Consider the following 18,951-nt stretch of genomic DNA (forward strand, 5'->3'; position numbering starts at 1 on the left):
GCTATCATAACTTGACTGTGCGTGCCTGCATGTGAGTCAGGCCACATCAGAGCACATTCATTGTCGGCAGATGTGCCCCTATTGTCTAGGAAAGGTTGTGTTTGCAAGGGCATGTCTCTCCCTCAGACATTATCTAAAGAGATCAAATGTTGTGAAGTGTGAAGATACTGCACGGCTGAGTTGTTCTGAAACACAAAGCATTAAACGTGTTATAACTATTACTGACTGATCTCAAGCACTTTTTTTCCAACAAGAAACGACAAGATCTCAGCGGGGAACACACCCACTAAGACAACATACCTGCTCACACCCACCCAGCGTTACTACTAGAGCTGGAGTTTAGACTGTAGACACTGACAAAAACCACAAGGCGTGTCAATGCGACTCATTGTGGAACAGTTAGGGACAACTAGGCGTCATAGCAGATGGATCTGTCTGTTTTCTGTCTGGTTTTTTTTTCGGAGTATGACGTAAGTATTAACTGTGATACTGAACATTTCACTTAGGCCTCATTTAGAAAATTCATAACTCCATAACACTTCATATAATTTCCTTTTATTGAAGGCACCCGCATCCACTGACTCACATTTATTTCATTCACATTATCCCAGAATGACCTATGAACGCCAACACAAAGTCCTGTGCCTTATCAGTGTAACAAGGGAGTGACACACTGCTGTATTAAATATCTATAATGACACACACCCTGCACTGAAAACCAAAGTGCAGAGCCTAGGGCAGTGATTTGTAAAAAAAAAAAAAAAAAAAGGCACCCAGAGGCTACACTGGGTTTGTTTTCTCAGGTGGGCGTCAGCAACGACTTCTGCAAATGCGTTATGGAACTGTGTTTCCATGGAAACCTCACACAAACACCAACAGACCTTTGACCTCCTCGTTTATCAATTAAACCAAAGGGGACTGTGATTTACTATGTGACCTCTACTTCCTGTCTAGGGGGGCAAAGTGTCACGCTGAGGGGAAGTGTGATGATTGGTGACACAAAGACTAACAACACTGGGATGTTTCCCAGTGGCTGCTGGGGACAAACGTAATTTCTCACAGGAGTTGCACCTTGACCTACGGGTCATTCCATTCCATTCACACCACGTTACTTAATACTGGTGCTGTTTCAACTGCTGCAGATGACAACTCTTTGTGGACCCATTGCTCTTTAGTTTACTGAAGGGTATACAAGTAGATGGGGGTTGAGTGAACTTTAAGTATCAAATGTCACTAAACACAAACAGGTTTCAGAGAGGTGTGGATTTAAAAGTCCCAAACGTTGTGTGAGTCAACAATTCTAGATAAAGATCAGCACAGATGCAGTGTTTGTCTGGTATCAGTGTTCATCTGAATTGTCCACTGGAGCTCCCATGCCATACTACTACTGAAAACCAACCAATCATTGCACAGTGTGGCACAACATTAAAGCAAACATACAATCACAATGGCAGAATGAAAGCGTTTCACCAAAGGCAACACCTTGATTTAACTGCACAGCAAATATTTTCATATAATATGCTAATCATTTAAGAATTTTATATGAGGACCTGCATAAATGTCTTGGAAATTTGACAAAAGAGATGCCAGCACAAAAAAAAAGAAAAAAAAAACTGACTGGAAAAAGGGAAGCATGCAACATATCATCATATTTACTAGCTACTGCTTAAAGACAAATATAGCTGCAGTCAGTCCGTCACCACGAAACACATGCATGCTGTATTGTGAATGGGCTTTGCTGACCAATACGAAGTGAGAAAGCTGCTGATGCATTAGGAAGGGGGAGTATCCTCCTTAAGTCACAATGTGGAAAAACAGTGGACAACAGTGCAATCAGGATAACTGCATTTCCATATTTTTCTAACCGTAAGTGATGGATGATATTTTCCTCTAACTTGCATGTGACAACAATAAAGGCCTCAATTAAACTCAATAGGCCCTCTTTCAGCTAAAATGACACTATCTGGTGGTAGAATCTGACAGAGTTACTGACATACATGAACATATATCATTATACCACACACTAGCCAATTTGCCCGCAAATTAAACCTCTTCAGGCTCTTACTGGTTTATAGAACCTGAAAATGGTCCAAATTTGAAATTAGTGACGTAAAACGCTCCTCTCACTGGAAAACCAGTTAACTCTTGCCCAGTGGCATCTGACACACAGGAACGCTTAGATGGGAGATTAAGGCTTGCGATTAAGTTGTTTTCTAGTAAATGCCACCATACTGGTACCTTTCCTGCCGTCCATAGCCTTCAGCATCCCCTGGTAATAACCTTCGTCTGAGGGCACCCTGTCTCTGCCCATGCTGTCAGAGGAGATATTCCTGTACCTCTGCTGCTGAGAGTTCATTGTCACTGTGTCTCAGTGTTGCTTCACACACAGAATAATAATCCTAATATATAAAAAAAAAAAAAAAAAGCAATCCTCCCTGGTGTTTTGCCTTGATATAAGCTTCTGCTTTTCTTTCTTCTGTCTATCCCTCGGGTCCTCGGTTGTCCCAAAGCAGTCGGAGCATGCAGTCCCGTGGCCACAATCCACTCAGCACTTCAGAAACCTATGATTTCTCTCCCTCCTTGCCTTGCAACCTCTCTCTCCCTCCTTGGGTTCGGCTCTGCCCTTCCTTCCTTATTTTTTTTTCTCCTTTCCTCTCTCTATTCCTTTCAGAGTAAATGGTGCCTGTGGGCTATGGAGTCTGGGCCTGTCCTTGTGTGTGTGATGTGTGAGTGTGTATTTAGTGGCGGTGTGTGTGTGGAGGACATGGTGGGTAGGGCTTTGGACACACCCCTTCCTTCTCCACTCTGTCATGTTGCTGTGCTGAGACGCCGAAGGAGAAAAAGAGGAAGATGAGGCAGGGAAAGACGAGGTGTGGTAACCTGCATGCACTCTCACTTAATCGCTTCATTTGCGCAAGAGCGCACATACACACCTTGCATACACACGCACAAGCTGAGTCAGTAGTGGCACTTAAAGTCATAAAAGTCTGCTGATATCGTGTTTTTGCGTTGTATTGCATTACATAGTGCTAAGATACATAATATACAAAATACAATTCAAAATACATACTGAAAAGGCTTAAAAGTTTCAGGCTGAAAACTACTGAATCAAACACACACACACACACACACACACACACACACACACACACACACACACAGACACAAACAGACCTATTGTTAATCATTACTTATTCAGTGCATTCCTGAGACATTTCACAGCAGGAGTTACTCATTGTGATGGAAAAAGAAGGAAATGGGAGATGAGACAGCTAAGGGAAGGGCTGCTGTGGATGCCAGACACTGACTGATGAACGGACACGCCCTGAACATCACTGATTTCCTAAGAAACACAGCAACTCACCACACAGTGTCCTGACAGTGTTTGTGTGGGTGTTGTTAAGAGTGACAGCTCAGAGTACAACTGTGATCTCCACATTGTTCAAAACATCATCATTTTTTAGGAAATACACCAACTTGCTTGCAAGCATAATGGATGATAAAAATCACTGGTCAGCGCTCATTGCTGTGGTGTTTCTGTGCTGCACTTCCCAGAGATCAGCTGTCAATCAAACAGTGTGTCCAGTACTGTGACGTCTTGTTCCTTGGATTTTCTGTTAATGTAGTTTGAGTTTCTGTAGGTGGCGCTCTTTTCTTTGACTGTTCAGTCATGGTGGCTATCACTGCTCATGATAACTACCCAGTTCTTCTTCTATTTATTCCAAACAAATTGGAAACGTACATATAAAGCACATCACTTCACTGTGCGCCAGAGGATTAGGAGTGTTTAGAAAAGCAAATGTAAAGGTTTCATGAACTGGCTATAGTTTGAATCACTATTGTGTTATTATATCAAATGTCAATAGAGAGCAGCATTTATTTATATGAAAATATCATGAATTATTACTTTAACCTTTTCCAAACCACGGGATACAAAGTGGTTAATGTGCAGGTGCACAACAATGTGGGAAAAACATGTTTTTTACTTTCACAGACTATTCAATCAGCCAACAAAATCCTATTAAAAGCAGGAATGTCTTAAATTGGTGGGTTTTTTTTTTATACCTGCCACATTTTAAGTGAAGTTGCATTCCAGCACACAGTTGCAGGACTGCAGAAACTAGACCTGTACAACACAATCCTAACTCCTGAATTTACTGAGAGTTTATCAAGAGAGTCCGGGGCTTAGTCACTCAAAGTCCCTCCAGTGTGGTCCCCTATATGGTTAGTGTGTGCTGACAGCTAAACCAAAGCACAGGGTGTGACCGTACCTCTGCTAAATCCTACCCCTTTAGCCCTGAGGAGGGTATATATCTCATTTCCCCACCCTGCCTGACCTCACATTATCAAGCAGCTAAAAACACTTCTTCTTCCAGTATATTTAAAATGGCCTGTATGAACACGAAGCTACTTAATGTGTCAGTGTAAGCGTGTGTGTGTTTGTGTACCTGGGTGAGTGTGCGTGTGTCTGTGAGTTTAGTCATTTCAAGCCACGTTTGCAAATTTGGAGACACACCTTGGTAGTGCCATACAATGTCTAGGCAAGCAAAGGAATTAAGGAGTGGTAAGTGGGAATGCGATTAGATCCTAAAAAGGAGAGGAATCCCAGAATATACTGTAAAACACTGACACCCCTTGACCGTAAAATGTCTTTATACACACACAGTCTCACACTCAAATCAGGTCTTTATGAATGAGACTGGCAAACGGTCTGCAGAAAATTTTAAAAAGTATTTTCATTTTGAGAAATTAGGGTGAAATTCGTTTTAATTTTGCATATTGGATATTTATATAGATAAAACATTAACTTTGACATCACAATTATATTTGGTGCAATGTGGGTGTGGGCTGCACAGTTGAAGGCAGTTGAAATGTTGAAGGCATGAATGATTTTTTTAAATGTTTGCATGATCACCCAACCTGATTTTGTGTCTGAGCAAAGTGCCATGCTTGAGGATCATCATGCATACAAAATACAATAGGATAGAATGGAATAAAGAGTTTCCCAGGAAGGATAATTGACAGTGACGAAGAGGAGGTAGTAGGTGGTAGCTGATGTGGTTTAGAGCCATTTTTAGGAAGAACAACACACAGTGACATTCTGGCAGTGGCACAAGTACCAACACCTACTTGAGCTGGCTTCTCTAAACACGATGGGATATACTAGCAGGGGACTAAACCCCACATGAGAACAGGCGAGGACACAGAAACTGTGGAACATCTTAGTCATGAGATCCTTTCTCCGAAGAGAGACATATCATTAAGGTCTCAACATGCTTATTACACTGCTCCCTCATCTCGCTTCATCAAAACCAGATGGAACGCTTAGGCTTTTATAAAAGCAGAAAGAGCTCGGTTAAAATATGAAGCACAAGTATTTTCTCTCCAAATGACAAGTTTGAGGTTCAATCATTTTCTATAAAGGAGCTGACAGGGACTTTGTGTTCCCACACTACCCAGCAAACATTTTGACGCCGAGTAGATGTTGATGTGACGGCCTGCACCAACGTTAAAAACCCGTGTAAATACAGCGCCAAAATGAAAGTTGAGACGACGTCTGTAGTCGTTCAGCTGCTACCTGCATCGTTTTGTGAAATCTGGGCCATCTTTCTGATCATTTCAGTTCAGTTCAGTTCAAAACAGTCCCCAGGTGAAGATATTGTAACTTTCTGTGTGAGCTTTGTTAGTTTGCTCTCTTCTATTTCAGGGGTAAAGGTCAGTTTAAAGGTCCTAGTAATGACCTTGGTGAAATGACCGTTTAGAAAGCTTTAATAGCTTTAATCCAGTGTGCAGATAATCCCTTTTTGAATCACTTTTCATGACTTTTTATCCAGCACCTGGCCTAAATATAGGTTGGATGTGCACACCTCTACTACCCTTCGTGAGCAAATGAGACCTTGATCGAGATGATTGGTAGCCTCTGTGTTTCTCAAAATTAAGACCACATTTACCATAAACCCTGTTGCTTCCTGCACACCCTGCCCCTCCCTGGCATCTTTTACTTCACTGAAGAGGGTAAACATGTTGGAAGTGATTTTGCCATCGGCCTTTCACTCCTTCCACTGTCATTGCCAGAAACTCTGAAAGCTTTAACTCAGTTTGTGCTGGAAGAACAGCACCCTTTTCCTCTTTTGTGAAGTATCCCATCAAACTGGAACTGTCGGCACATGATGTAAATGCAGTGTAGAGGCCGGCTGAAGCTACCAGTCTTCTTGGTGATGGTCTCTCAGCGGTTTGTAAAGGTAATGGTGGAAGCAGACCCATCTCTTCTAGCGTTAAAAGGGAAGAGAATGGATTAGGCATTAACTAAATTTGATCAGCTTTGCCTATACTCCCAAGTATCTGTCTGTTTAAATTCTACAACGTCTTTAAACTGCTATATAAATACAGAGCCGGACCATGCAAAGTAACAAGTAAGAGGCCATTTTGTTTCCCAAACTGCCATTTATATTCATCTCTCACGTACACATGGCAGAGCTTACAGCTGTTTAGGGCCAAAACAATCTGTATTTAAGTGCTCAGGGACCTCATTCCCAAAGGAAACAAACAGATTAGAGGACAAAAGAATGAAAAGAATGTGCCATTATGGTTTTGAGAGTGCCGATCTGCTGAGGACATAGAGGGATTTAGAGAGGGAGTGGATGGAAAACACCTTTCATTGTAGAGGATGAAAACGCTGTAGAAAGGATTTGCTCTCCCAGGTTAGGTTACATCTTTCTCTCTCTCTCTGTCTCTCTCATTTTCCCCATCCCTCCCTCCTTTTCTCCCTCCCTCCATCCCTCTGTCTTGTCATTTCAGGTGAGAGTGTAAGCGCCTGCTGCAATATCTGGCCGCCACACCCCACAGGGAAAGGAATGTTAATAAAACTAGGAACAGCCGCAACACACCCTGACCAAACCCTAACCTCAATTCGTATCTGAGGAGGAGGAGGAGGAGAAGGAGGAGGAGGAGGAGGAGAGGGGGAGTGAGGGGAGGAAGAGGAGGAACGGGAGGGAAGCTGCCACCTGAATCACAGTGCACACCGTATCGTATTGCCCTCTGCTGGGCTTAGCATACAAAGACAGTTGAGCAAAAACGAACCGCACGTCACGCAGAGAGATCAGTCGTATCGTGCGAACCCTTTTGAAGGTTAGGATTCATAAAGTTCAAAAGCAGTCCTATCCAGTCTGTGATGCTTTGTACATGACTTATAGTACAATACTCTGGCATGTGCTGATCAGTTACATATTCAGGGTATCTGCAGGTTTCAGAAAGCCAAATTTCACACTTTTTAAGACCTGTTTAATAAGACCTTTTTAATCATTTAAGACCAATTTAAAAGCCAAAACACAGACACAAAGCTGCCAAAACCAGCCTATTTCTGACTGAACAAAGCTAATGAGAGTAGTGAAACTATAAATGGGCAGAAAAAGGACCACAGGGAATTAATAGTTATGGGACATTAAGTCCAATTGTGTTTAATAAAGCAGATACGATGCATATTGTACTACTAAACCTGTTCTGTGCAAATAAACTTGAAAAAATAAGACCTCCAATAACTGTAAACAAGACACTTTAATAATGGCCTTAAATGTAGATAATTTATTTTAAGACCTTTAAGGACCTGCTGATACCCAGATATGAGACCAAGTTATTAGCAATCCATGAAAGGTATAAAATGCTATTGTACTATATGCAATTATATTGTTTGATTTTATATCACTGGAAGAATACACAACACAATCATCCAGTTTATACAAAAGAGTCTCTGAGTGTTTGAGCTAATTTTAATCACAAGGATGTTTGTCATAGCTGTGCAATGCTGCTCTGTCATGATATTATCCACACAGATCTTCAGCCTGGCAGCAGATTTTAGATGCCATGGTCAGAATTAGATCTGAAGATGAAGCTGCAAACCCAATTTAACTCAGACTCAACAAGCCTCTAGATTAGCCATGGCAGCTGAGTTTTAAAATAGCTTTGTCCTGAGCTTCAGAAGCCTCTGTGGAAAGTCCCACATCTGGGAATTAGCTATTGTGTCTGTCGCTTATCTTTCATTTGGTGAATTAAAGTGCAGCAGAGAGTTTTGGAAATAGCTGAGGGAGATGCAGTTTCACCAGCACAGAGGACAGCGTGTAAAACGGCACGTGTCTCCCTCTACAGGTGGCGGGGGAGGATAGAGTACCAAACTATTCTACTCAAGTAAAAGAGCTATTACATGACTCAAATCAAAAGTAAAATTACTTGTGTAAAAATCTACTGAAGTAAAAAGTAGCTCATTTATAAAGGACTCAGGATCTTTCCCATGCAATGAAAAAGGACATGTGTTGGAATTAAGTTTTAAGTACTTAGTTCTGATAATTGTTTACCAAAAGTGCTTAAACAAAATAAAGCATGAATCAGCAACAATTTAGAGATGTGTCAGTAGTAGGGTTTGACCAGAGCACCCTCTTCTTCACCAACATACTCAAAACAGTGTTTTCAGAACTTGAAATCTAAACTGGCCAAGACCGCAGGTTTGGATCTGATGACATTCACCAATTTAACGGATGCAATTTAAAATGTATGAAGTATAATACTGAACTCAAGACAGTGATAATCCACAAAATCTGTCTTTATTTTATTTTGTCTTGATCTTTTGTGCTCATTTGTAGTTGTCACAGTGTTTCTGCACTGCACTTCCCACAGATCACCTGTCAGTCAAACAGTGTGTTCAGTACTGTGACGTCTTGTTCCTTGGATTTTCTGCTGATGAAGTTTGAGTTTCTGTAGGTGGCGCTCTTTTCTTTGTCTGTTCAGCCATGGTGGCTATCGCTGCTCAAATGCTAACTACCCAGTTCTTCTTCTGTTTATTCCAAAGAAATCAGAAACTTTTTCCTGGAAAGACCTACCAGACACCGGCTGTTTGGAACAGCAAATGGAAAGGCTTTCATGAACCGGCTCTAGTTTCAATAACTATTGCGTTCGGCAATCAGCAATAGAGTAGTAAAACAAAGATTTATTTATATTAAAATGTTGTGGAAAATAATTGATACCTAAAAGACTATAAGTTCACAAAAAAGCTACTCAATTACAGTCACAAGAGTAAATGTAATTTGTTACTTCCAACCTTCAAAGAAGATAAACTGCATAATAAACTACACAAAGACTACTGGAGCTTTTTCAAATGAGTACAATAAACTACTAGGACTATCTGTCTTTATTAACAGGCATATAGGCTTCCCATTCCCCTTGTGTTCTATTAATACCTCATTATTACATATGATATTTCCATATGCTATCTTATGCATGACATTTTCCAAAAGCCTGTGTAAATGTGGAAAAAGGGGAACTTGAGAGGTGTTTCTGTGGCAACGTCCCTAAACACACAGTACCCCGTGCAGTAGCAGAGTTACTGCACTCTTACTCATGGCTGTATTTTTAGATGCAGAGATGTTGGAGTCCCCCGTGACTGACCGACTTGACGTGGAAAGGAAAACACCGTCCTCCACCCACCACACGCCTCTCGTCCACCAACAGAGGGCAAGGCAGTGAAATGATTCGACCACTAGATAGAGCCAAAGAACAACCACGCCCTACCGCTCCCCAAGGTTTACTATAAGGCCTGTGGAAAAGACTCATCTCATTATATGAATTCTGACACCTAGTTTAGAAAGAATACATGGTCTCTTTTAGATAGAAAAACAGCCATAGTATTTCCATAATACATTTTGAAATGACGCTATACAAGTATGACCGCAAAACAAAATAACTATAGGAATTTTATGGGGAAATTACAGTGATACCATAGGAGATAAAAAAAAAAAAAAAAAAAAAAAAAAAAATGATTGTAAAACAAAAAAAATAATCATTGCTAAACCACGTTCATAATAATGTAATCCTGGTCTATGTGTAAAACATTGTTTACAAAAAAGAACTATACTGCCAGACAAAGGAAAACAGCAGTAACTACTTTCTGTGTGTTTTAAAAGTCAAGGCCATATCCAGGATTTACATTTAATATCAACAAAAATCATACCCATAAATTCTACTTAATGATATAAGACCCCCTTGGGTACCCACAATACTTATGTTGGGGCAGGAGATAAAATTTTAAGCTATTTATTGCAGTGCCACTACTCATTTAGTTACTGCTCTTTGTCCATATAGGGCAGTATAGTCATCTAGAATTTTAAAGGATACTTTACAAGCATCACAGCAAAGCCAGAATTCTGCCAGAATGATTATAGGAATATTACAGTGATACTACTACAAAGTATGTTATGGTTTCTATAAATTCACTAGTGTGTCAGAAACACACTAGTGAAGTGAAAAAATTGAGTCCCTATAGGGTTAGGGTTAGGAATATTTACTAGAATATTATAGTGATAGTGAAAAAATCAAACAAGGTGTACCACAATCAATTATGCTAAATTATACTGTTGAATAATGAACGGATTGATGAATAATGACCCATTGCTCTTTACACACAGTGTTGTTACCTTAATCGCTGTCCCTACAATGAACATTTTTTAGATGATAAAACCTAATCTATCACTCTCACATGCCTTCATTATCATCTCCACTATCACTCTTTTACTATCTTCACTAGTTTTAAGTCACTTTAAAAAAAGATAATGCTACCCTGAGTAGACCATTAACAACCAGCTCATATCTATTTTAGTTACTCATTTACAACTGGTGCACACTATTCAGGTTGGCTTTAAGCTGTATAGCCCCATATACATTTAACAATATCAGCTACAGCTTCTAGACAGTTCACTGGACAGCATCTCTTCCGTTTGACATTAGCCCTACTTTCTTCTTTATCATCTTCAGACACCAACTGTTATAGTTAATTATTGCTGCTCACAGTTTGAATTTAGGAAGGCAAGTCCCATATTCATTGTATGTGAAACCCCCATAACCTGATGGTGGTTAGGGTTATTATATATAATATATGTATATATTTAATCTAGAATGGATAACACATTTATTGGATTAATAGAATAAATAAATTAGAGAAAAATAAATGGAATAATAGGAAAAAATACATACAACATAATAAATAGCATTTAAAATTTCTAGAAGGAAACAAAAAACTACAGGTTGCTACATTAATATTATAGCAATATTATAGTGAGACCATAGATAGATAGATAGATAGATAGATAGATAGATAGGCCTACATAGATGCAATAAGGTTACTATACACTATTGAATACCATAGACACACTATAGGAATATTATCGTGATTTTTCAGACTGCATAACGGTTATATAAAACAACAATAAAACAGCGAAGGAAGCACCGTGGCAACTACAAATGAACTTTGATCTAAAATGTAAAAACTGAGTCTCTCTCAGCGTTAGCCTATACTTTGCCAGTGACAGCCGTATGGTTTCCCCGCGCCGTTCTACTAACCAACCAGCTCCTCCCCAACGAGTCCACATGTCAGGTCTCCCACTGACTCACCTGCACAACACATTTTACTGTAAAGGTATCTGCTCCTCTCTCGTTGGGAGCCCAGATCGTGCAGGTAATCCTCCCGTTCACAGCTAACACCGAGACGACGAGAGGCTCCGGACAAGGACCACGCCATGATTGTCCCGATGGCAACAGACGCGACAAGCCTTCAAGATCCCCCGGTAGCAGCCTCAACTGTTACAGACATGCTAACGACACACTATACTGTGCCAGCTGGTGAGAAGGGACGAAAAAAAACAGTAACGGGAAACACTTTCTAACAGATGAAAGCGACATGGTTTGCCCTCCCCCGCTCATTTCAGGAACAAAACGGTTACGCGTGGACAGGTGATCCAACTGTTTCCCACTTCCATTTTCCCGCCAGAAACATTGATGTATACTTGTTAACTAAATTCAAATTCATAAACTCTTACTCTTTTGGGACCAGTTTACAGTCCAAGTTTAAGTAAACCTAAGCCTCAAAATGTAAAAAAAAGAAAAAAAAAAATCAAAAATTAAGTAACACTGAGTCACAACTTCACAAACATTCACTACTAACTGTCTTAGGGTCACCTATTCAACAAACAATCTGACAACAACAACTAGTGTGTTTATGTTTGTACACTTTTTTTAGCCTCTGCACACACAAGCAGTCAAAAAGGTGAGATGTTTGCCAGCCTTGCGGTGTTGTGGTTTATGCGGCTTGTTGTCACACTTCTTGACAGTTTTTATTGCAGCCCTGGAGCAATGCAGGTGGGTATTTTCATATCAGGTTATAATTATTAGCCCTAGATCTCCTCGGGGCTCCCTGGAAACCTGCTGCAATCTGAAAGCTGCATAAAAAAAACAAAAAAGAAACTCACAAAATCAAGCATCACCTCCAAAACAACTGATCCTGTCTAGTCACATACGCCACACTACTTGGAGGGGGAGTGACATCCAAGAATATGATTAAACAATAAACAAGAAACAGTAAACCCGGGCAGTGTTAATATCAGTTATGATTTGCTGTCTGACCACTGGAGCGGTCTGGTTTGGCCAACACACACCCACCTACCGCCACCAGTCAGCTTTAGGAGGTGAGAATTTATGACAGGCCACAGCTGAACTGATCCTAGGTCACATTTAAAAGGGACAGTGACCTAAATATGCTGTCTTCTCCTCTTACAAGAGACTGACCTCTGCCCCAGGAACATACAGACAGGTTTCTGATCTCGTCACATCTGACAGGAGCCACAATCTGACCACTCACATAGCAGCAATTTCTGTTTTTTTGTTTTTTTTATGACAAAAAATTACTCTTTTTGATCAGTTTCCAACCTCTAAGTAAACCTAAAACTCAAACAAATAAGAAATACAAAATCAAGCCTCAGCAATTTACAGTATCATCATGCCATTATTAAGCAACAAGTTGTGAATAGAATACAGGATATCGTCAGGTTTCAGAAAGTCAAATATACTTTTCAAGACCCTGTTAATGCTACCTGGAATTCAATTTAACAACCAAAATAAAGAAAGGGCTGCACAACCAGTTTGTTTCTGATTGAACATAGTTAATGAAAGTTCTGAAACTAGAAACAGCCAGTATACAACCAGGTTGGTGATCGTCATTTCACACTCTTAACACACTGTCCATTTATAATTTATGATCAGACTCCAACCCTGTACTCGCTTCTCTCAGACATAAGATGGGAGAATTAGACTAAGAAATCACCACTGCAAGCAGAGAAGTTTAGTTTAGTGTTGTCACAATGGCCAAAATTTCAATACTACTTCCATGCAATATTTCAGTGCAAAAGATTGAATTCAATATTGAATTTTATAAATGTTCAACACTTGCACATATTGAGTTATCTAACCTCAAATTCCATTTCAACATCGCCTCCAGAGGGCGTAAACACGAGCATTGGAATAGTTAAAAGAAGAAGGTTTGGAATAGACAGAGCTGACCGGAGCCGACACTACAGGCCAGCATGTCTTCAACTGGTTCCAGTCTACCTAGACTGGTTGACACACTGGTGCCAGTAGTGAAATGTGGAATTATTTCACATACAGAGCCAGCAAAGACAAACACCCAACCAACCTCCAAAACTGTGCAGTTGCTACAAAGCTCCAAGTGTGGTAACACATTGCTTGATGGTCTTTATTGTTTTCTGAGGTATCACAGTAGTATCACATTTTTAGATATTGAACTTAGGATTTGTACTGAAGTCAAAAGTCTAGTATTGTGACACCACTAACTGAGTGGAACTGACAGGCCTCTGTCTCATGAAAACAGTTTTCCTATAATTTTCATATCTGTAACAGAGCTTGACTTTTGTTTCTTTGAGGAAGAAAAATCTGATCTTTTCTATATCCACTTTCTGTATACAACAGTTTCATACAAAGGCCTTAGTTGTAAAGCATTGCAGGGGGTACTTTAACATCTCTAAGTAAACTGTTGATGTCATTGTATACTATGGAGCAAGGGGTACTGAGAAATCCCCTGATGGGGGTCAAGAGGGGTATAAATAAACTCCCTGCACAGGACCGGATGTGTTTCCATGGTCCTAGTGCTACTCATAAATAAATACAGCTCCTAATGACTGGCTTGTACGAGGCCCATGTGGTTCTCTCTCTCACCAGGGTTTGCTCACAATTCCCAGCTGACAAAGAAGAGGATCCAAAGCCCCATTGGTCATCTATGCGCCCCTGAGGTATAAACTCACTGTTTATGTTGAAAGTCTGGCGCTTTCTGTTATGACTAATGTACCAACTGGACCAACAGTTTCAGACTTAGTGGTGCGGGTGATCTGGATTGTGTCATATGCACTCATATCTCTGGGGAAAAACACACTCACACACACACTGGTGTACAGAGTTTGATTGCTGCCCTCCCTCACTGGATGCCGTCCGCAGCCTCCAGAGTAGGAGTTGTGGTTGTTTCCAGGAAGCAGACTGGCTTTTCCACAGACCAGGCCCAAACCAGAGCCAAGCTCAACCACTTATCTACACCGGCCCACACAGCACTGTGAGCCTCTGCCTTCCTCTGTGAGACAACTGAGAGTGATTGTTGGGAGTTGGCAGCGTGTGTGGTCAAATGGTAGCAATGGCCCATAGCATGTCAAACTGGAAGTTGCGCTTTGCTGGCAATGTATAAATGACTTGACACATTCCCTACTCTCTGCTCCCCCTGTAAGAGAGATGGGGTGTGATCTTACTTTAGCTGAGAGCCACCTGTTCAACTTATACTGAATAGATCATACTTTACATGCCAGAATACTGGCTAGGAAGATTCTTTACCGACCAATTATGCAAAGCGATCAAACGTCCCATTAACAGCCTGGGGAAATCCCAGCCTTTCATAGTCCCCTTCCCCCAATATGCATCTACAAGTCACATACAGTCATGTAGGTGTAGTATCTGAACTGACAAACGTAAGAGTTGACTTGAAAATCTGCTATATCCAGCTGGACCCCTGGGGGTGACATGCCAGGTTTGGCTGCCTGAGAAAGGGAAAACAAACACAGATGAAAAGGTCAAAGGTCAGCGACAGAGTGCCAAGTGAAGCACCTTGTGTGCGACAGAGGGAGTGTTTACGGTTTAACTCGGCCATGCCCCTTTCCTCATGGCCTTTCAACTGACCCCGGGGTTAAAGGAGAGTGTTGGTGTCCATGTTCCCACCTCCGCTCTCACAGCACAGTACATCTCACTAGGAGCTAAAGCAATCGCAGTCCAAAGTAGATGAAATCCCTACCATCTCTGATCTCTGCTCTCGTTCCTGTAACAAGTGACAGCTCTAGCTGAGGAGCTAGTGAGTGGATGGAGGATGTCATCATGCAGAACGGATGGATGCCAGTGAAAGGGGACAGCTGAGACCAGATAGCCTGGCTTGAAGAGCATAAATCACTGGGGATAGCAGCAGCATTTAACACCTGAGTGACTCTGACAATTTAACATTACCGGACAGAACATCATAGATTCTGTTAAAATATCAAGGTTGGGTGGGAACACCTTACTGAGTACCAAGGGTTGAATTTCAGGAAAAATATTACAGTTACCCATCAAAAAATAACTTACTTTTGCTATAACCCTATAAATATTGAAGCTGAAAACTATCCCACCTCATATCCCAAATAGTTTTCTCATAATGAGTCATTTTCTTCTTAGTTGATGCAGACACACTGAGCTAGTGAGGGAGAAATGGCAGAAAAATTGACTTTCTCTGGTTGGAGGTATTCTGACTATTTCGATTTTATTGAGCAAAAGGATGACAATAGCATTGGACATCAATGCTGTTTGGTTTCCTGATAATTCACAGCAGAGGTATTGAGTTATCCCCATTTCTGAAGCTAAGACAGGATACAACTGCCAATATTGGGGGTGCAACGGAAAAATAATGAAAGATAGTGCAACGAATTTCTGCACTGAGTGAGTGAGTATATTTTTTGAGTAACAAGCCCAACGCTGTTTGCAACTGTTTGCAAACGAAGATAAATTATAAGCCAATGAGATCAAAGAGCTTATTTTTTACCTGGGCCATTAGAGAAGCGCAATCTGTTTCATGTGGGTGCTTTGTGTATCACAGATTTGATGTTAATATCCAGGCTAAAACCTAGATGAAGACATCAAAGTGTTGCTGTTGAACGGACAAGATCACCTGTGGATTCATCTCTTTTGTAAGGCTGTCTGTCAGTTAAAGGTGCGGCTGGTATGGGGACTGGAACTGCCTCCAAGCTGACAGGTGCACTAAATCAGCACACAGAGAACCTAGACACCCTCCGACAAGAGCACACCACACACACACACACACACACATACACACACACACACGCACACCACACACACACACACACACACACACGCACACAGAGACTTTTGAGAAACAACCAAACATGACGAGGCAGGTTTGGGAGGGAACTTACAAAGGCATTGTCAAACAGCGCTCAACAGCCCGTCTGCAGTACAACAAAAGAGATTGGCCAGAGGTTTAGGCGGGTGAGGGTGGAACCTGGAGCGGACAGGCTATGTCAGACTGTCACTCTCAGGTCACACGAACGGCTGCAACACGAGCCAAAGCGATGGCCTCCCATGCTGTCTGGCTGTAATGAGGGCTAATCCCTTTGCAGCTGCAGTAAGGGCAGCCACTTCAATCAGCAGCATGGCAGTGCGGCATTGGCACGGAAAGACCCGGTGGCACCTTCAACCGCTCACGTCTCAATGGAGAATGGCTGACGGATTTCAAGGTTACACAGGGCAGTTATGAACGTGACTAATGCACAGAGTAAACATGCCACACATGAAGCTGTGTGTGCATGTAGAGTGAATAATCGGAACCTGTTTAGCACATAAATGAAAAAAAAATATGATATGTAGTAGGTAATAAGTAATAATGCGACTAATAAACAATCAAATAAGCAAACAAACAAATAAATAAATGCATTACTTGTTAAAAATGTAATTGATTTAAATCTTTTTTTTTTTACATAAATACAGAAGAGAAAATACACTGATTTAATTAAGCAAAAATAACCTTCACCACCTATAAGCATCACTATCAAACCAGGCTACCACCCATGTAGAGTATTAGAACCAAAATCATGACCAGCACTTGCAGGGTTAAACTCCAATATAGTAAGACAGAAAGAGAGAGAGAGACAGACAGACCGACAGAGAAAGAGAGAGAGAGAGAGAGAGAGAGTGAGAGAGAGAGAGAGAGAGAGAGAGAGAGAGAGATAAGCAAACAGTCCTGCAGCACCCAGCTACTCTGCTCTGTGACTTTGACTCCCTCATTGCCTCTCCTTGCAGATTTAACCTTTTATTAAAACCACTTTTCTTTTCGTTTTTTTGCATCCTGCAGCTCTCTTACCTTGCCTCTTGCGTTTTCTCAAGCGCCAGAATGCGATCAGGGTGACTATGTGCCCCAAAACCACCAGGGCGGGGAGCGTGGGTCCTGGGGGACTGGCCGGCATTAGTTAGAACCTAGAGATAAGCTACGGGAAAAGCTTTGGCAGCGATGACAGGTGGACCGACATTGGGGGGTGAAAGGGGCGCGGGACGGCATGGGCGTGGCAGGGGTAACGGAGGGGGGCGGAGGGGTTGACTGGGACTTCTTTAAAAAAGGACGTCCTGTTCAGGTCTTCAGAATCCCCACTGTTTCCCCCACCCTGAAGCTATTTACTGGAATCAGTTTTCTAGTCTGGTTCTCCTGATTCTTCACCCCGCTGATTCAGCTCAGCTGTTTCTAGTCCTTAATGCCTGTATTCGACTGAATTGACTAATGTATTTTCTATCTGCTTTGCATGATAAAAAGTTAGTGTTTACAGTACACAGTAATCACTACTGAAAGGGTCTGTCAAACTACACAATATCTAGACACATTTTTAGAACAGCAAGTAATCATTTGAATATTTTTTGAAAGCCTAATTTAGTTTTTCCACTACACATCTCTCAGCCTCAACAGTTTAACCTCGATTAAGCAGGACAAAAGAGCATTGTATAGTATAGTATTTTTACCATTTATTGGATTTACTTGTCTGATGCATTCCATCTTGTTGCAACTGCTACTTAATGTTATCACTCAGCATGTGCCTGTTATCTGAAGTCCTGGCCTACTATGAGTAATTTCTTAGGAATAAAGCCAAGCCCAAGGAAGAAATGATAGGCATTAGTAGCCCAAAACAAGTCCTAGCAGCTTTTTTTCATCCTGTCTATGTTGAAAGGTCTCTAAGATTACAACATCTGAACATATTGCTACTGAATGCCTTGGAGCAGCAAATTATAACTTCTGATACATACTGTATATGCATTACAGTACGATACATATAATACACACAACTAGATAGCCGACATGTCACTCAGAAAGGCCATAAAAACTGCTACTACAGAAAGTCCTGTCCTCATTTTCTACATGACAATAACAAGCATGGTTTCACAGATGCATTGGGCTTGTGCTAGACAATAACAGGTGGTCGTGGTTTTACAGCGATCTGAAATAGCCCAGACAGACACAGGGGGCTATTGCACACACACACACGCACACACACACACACACAAACTGCGAGACTGTTTTGGAGAAAAACAATCTTTCCTCAAGTCACCCCTGTTTGTTGATGCACATGTCTATCAGATGTCAGACTGACAGGAAAGACACTTCTTAAAAGGTAGCAGGGGAGTGGGTGGGCACTCCCACCCCGTTCCTGACCTCATAGCATTAAATAAAGGAATACATAAAAAGCAGCCAATATGATTCGTAACTCAAGACAGTCACAATGTGAACAAGGTTTAAATATGGAATGGAGTCTGCGCTCCAGTAGCTCAAGGTTGTGGTTCGGTGAATGTAAGTGTGTACATGCGTGTGTGTGTGTGTGGGTGTCCTGTTAGTGTGTGTATGCGCAACGCTCGGGAACACAACAAGATTTCACACAGTTCATTTGCCAAAAACACACAGACAGCCGGAAGCCAGAGAAGCAGACAAACACAGACAGACACAGACACAGACACGCTACAGCAACTCCACTCTGTCGACCTACCAGGTATGATCTTCAT

General features: G+C 41.3%; 1 protein-coding gene across 4 annotated transcripts in view; it reads right to left on the reverse strand.

The window, feature by feature from the left end:
• The window catches only part of plecb (plectin b), a 120,170-nt gene that overhangs the window by 43,666 nt on the left and 57,553 nt on the right, over positions 1 to 18,951 (reverse strand). The window contains exon 1 of one of the 4 annotated variants that reach the window (XM_071527484.1): positions 2,239 to 2,710. The exons of the other annotated variants lie outside the window; for them this stretch is intronic. Coding sequence (XP_071383585.1) covers positions 2,239 to 2,356 — 118 coding nt within the window. The 5' untranslated portion in view covers positions 2,357 to 2,710. Of the gene's footprint in view, positions 1 to 2,238; positions 2,711 to 18,951 lie in introns of those variants that run through there. 4 annotated transcript variants of the gene reach the window in all.

This window comes from Centroberyx affinis, unplaced genomic scaffold (genome assembly GCF_046629955.1).
Source record: "Centroberyx affinis isolate AG114_WGS23_722 - 3 ecotype Tasmania unplaced genomic scaffold, CSIRO-AGI_Caff_v1 ptg001541l_1, whole genome shotgun sequence".
Classification (NCBI taxonomy): Eukaryota; Metazoa; Chordata; class Actinopteri; order Beryciformes; family Berycidae; genus Centroberyx; species Centroberyx affinis.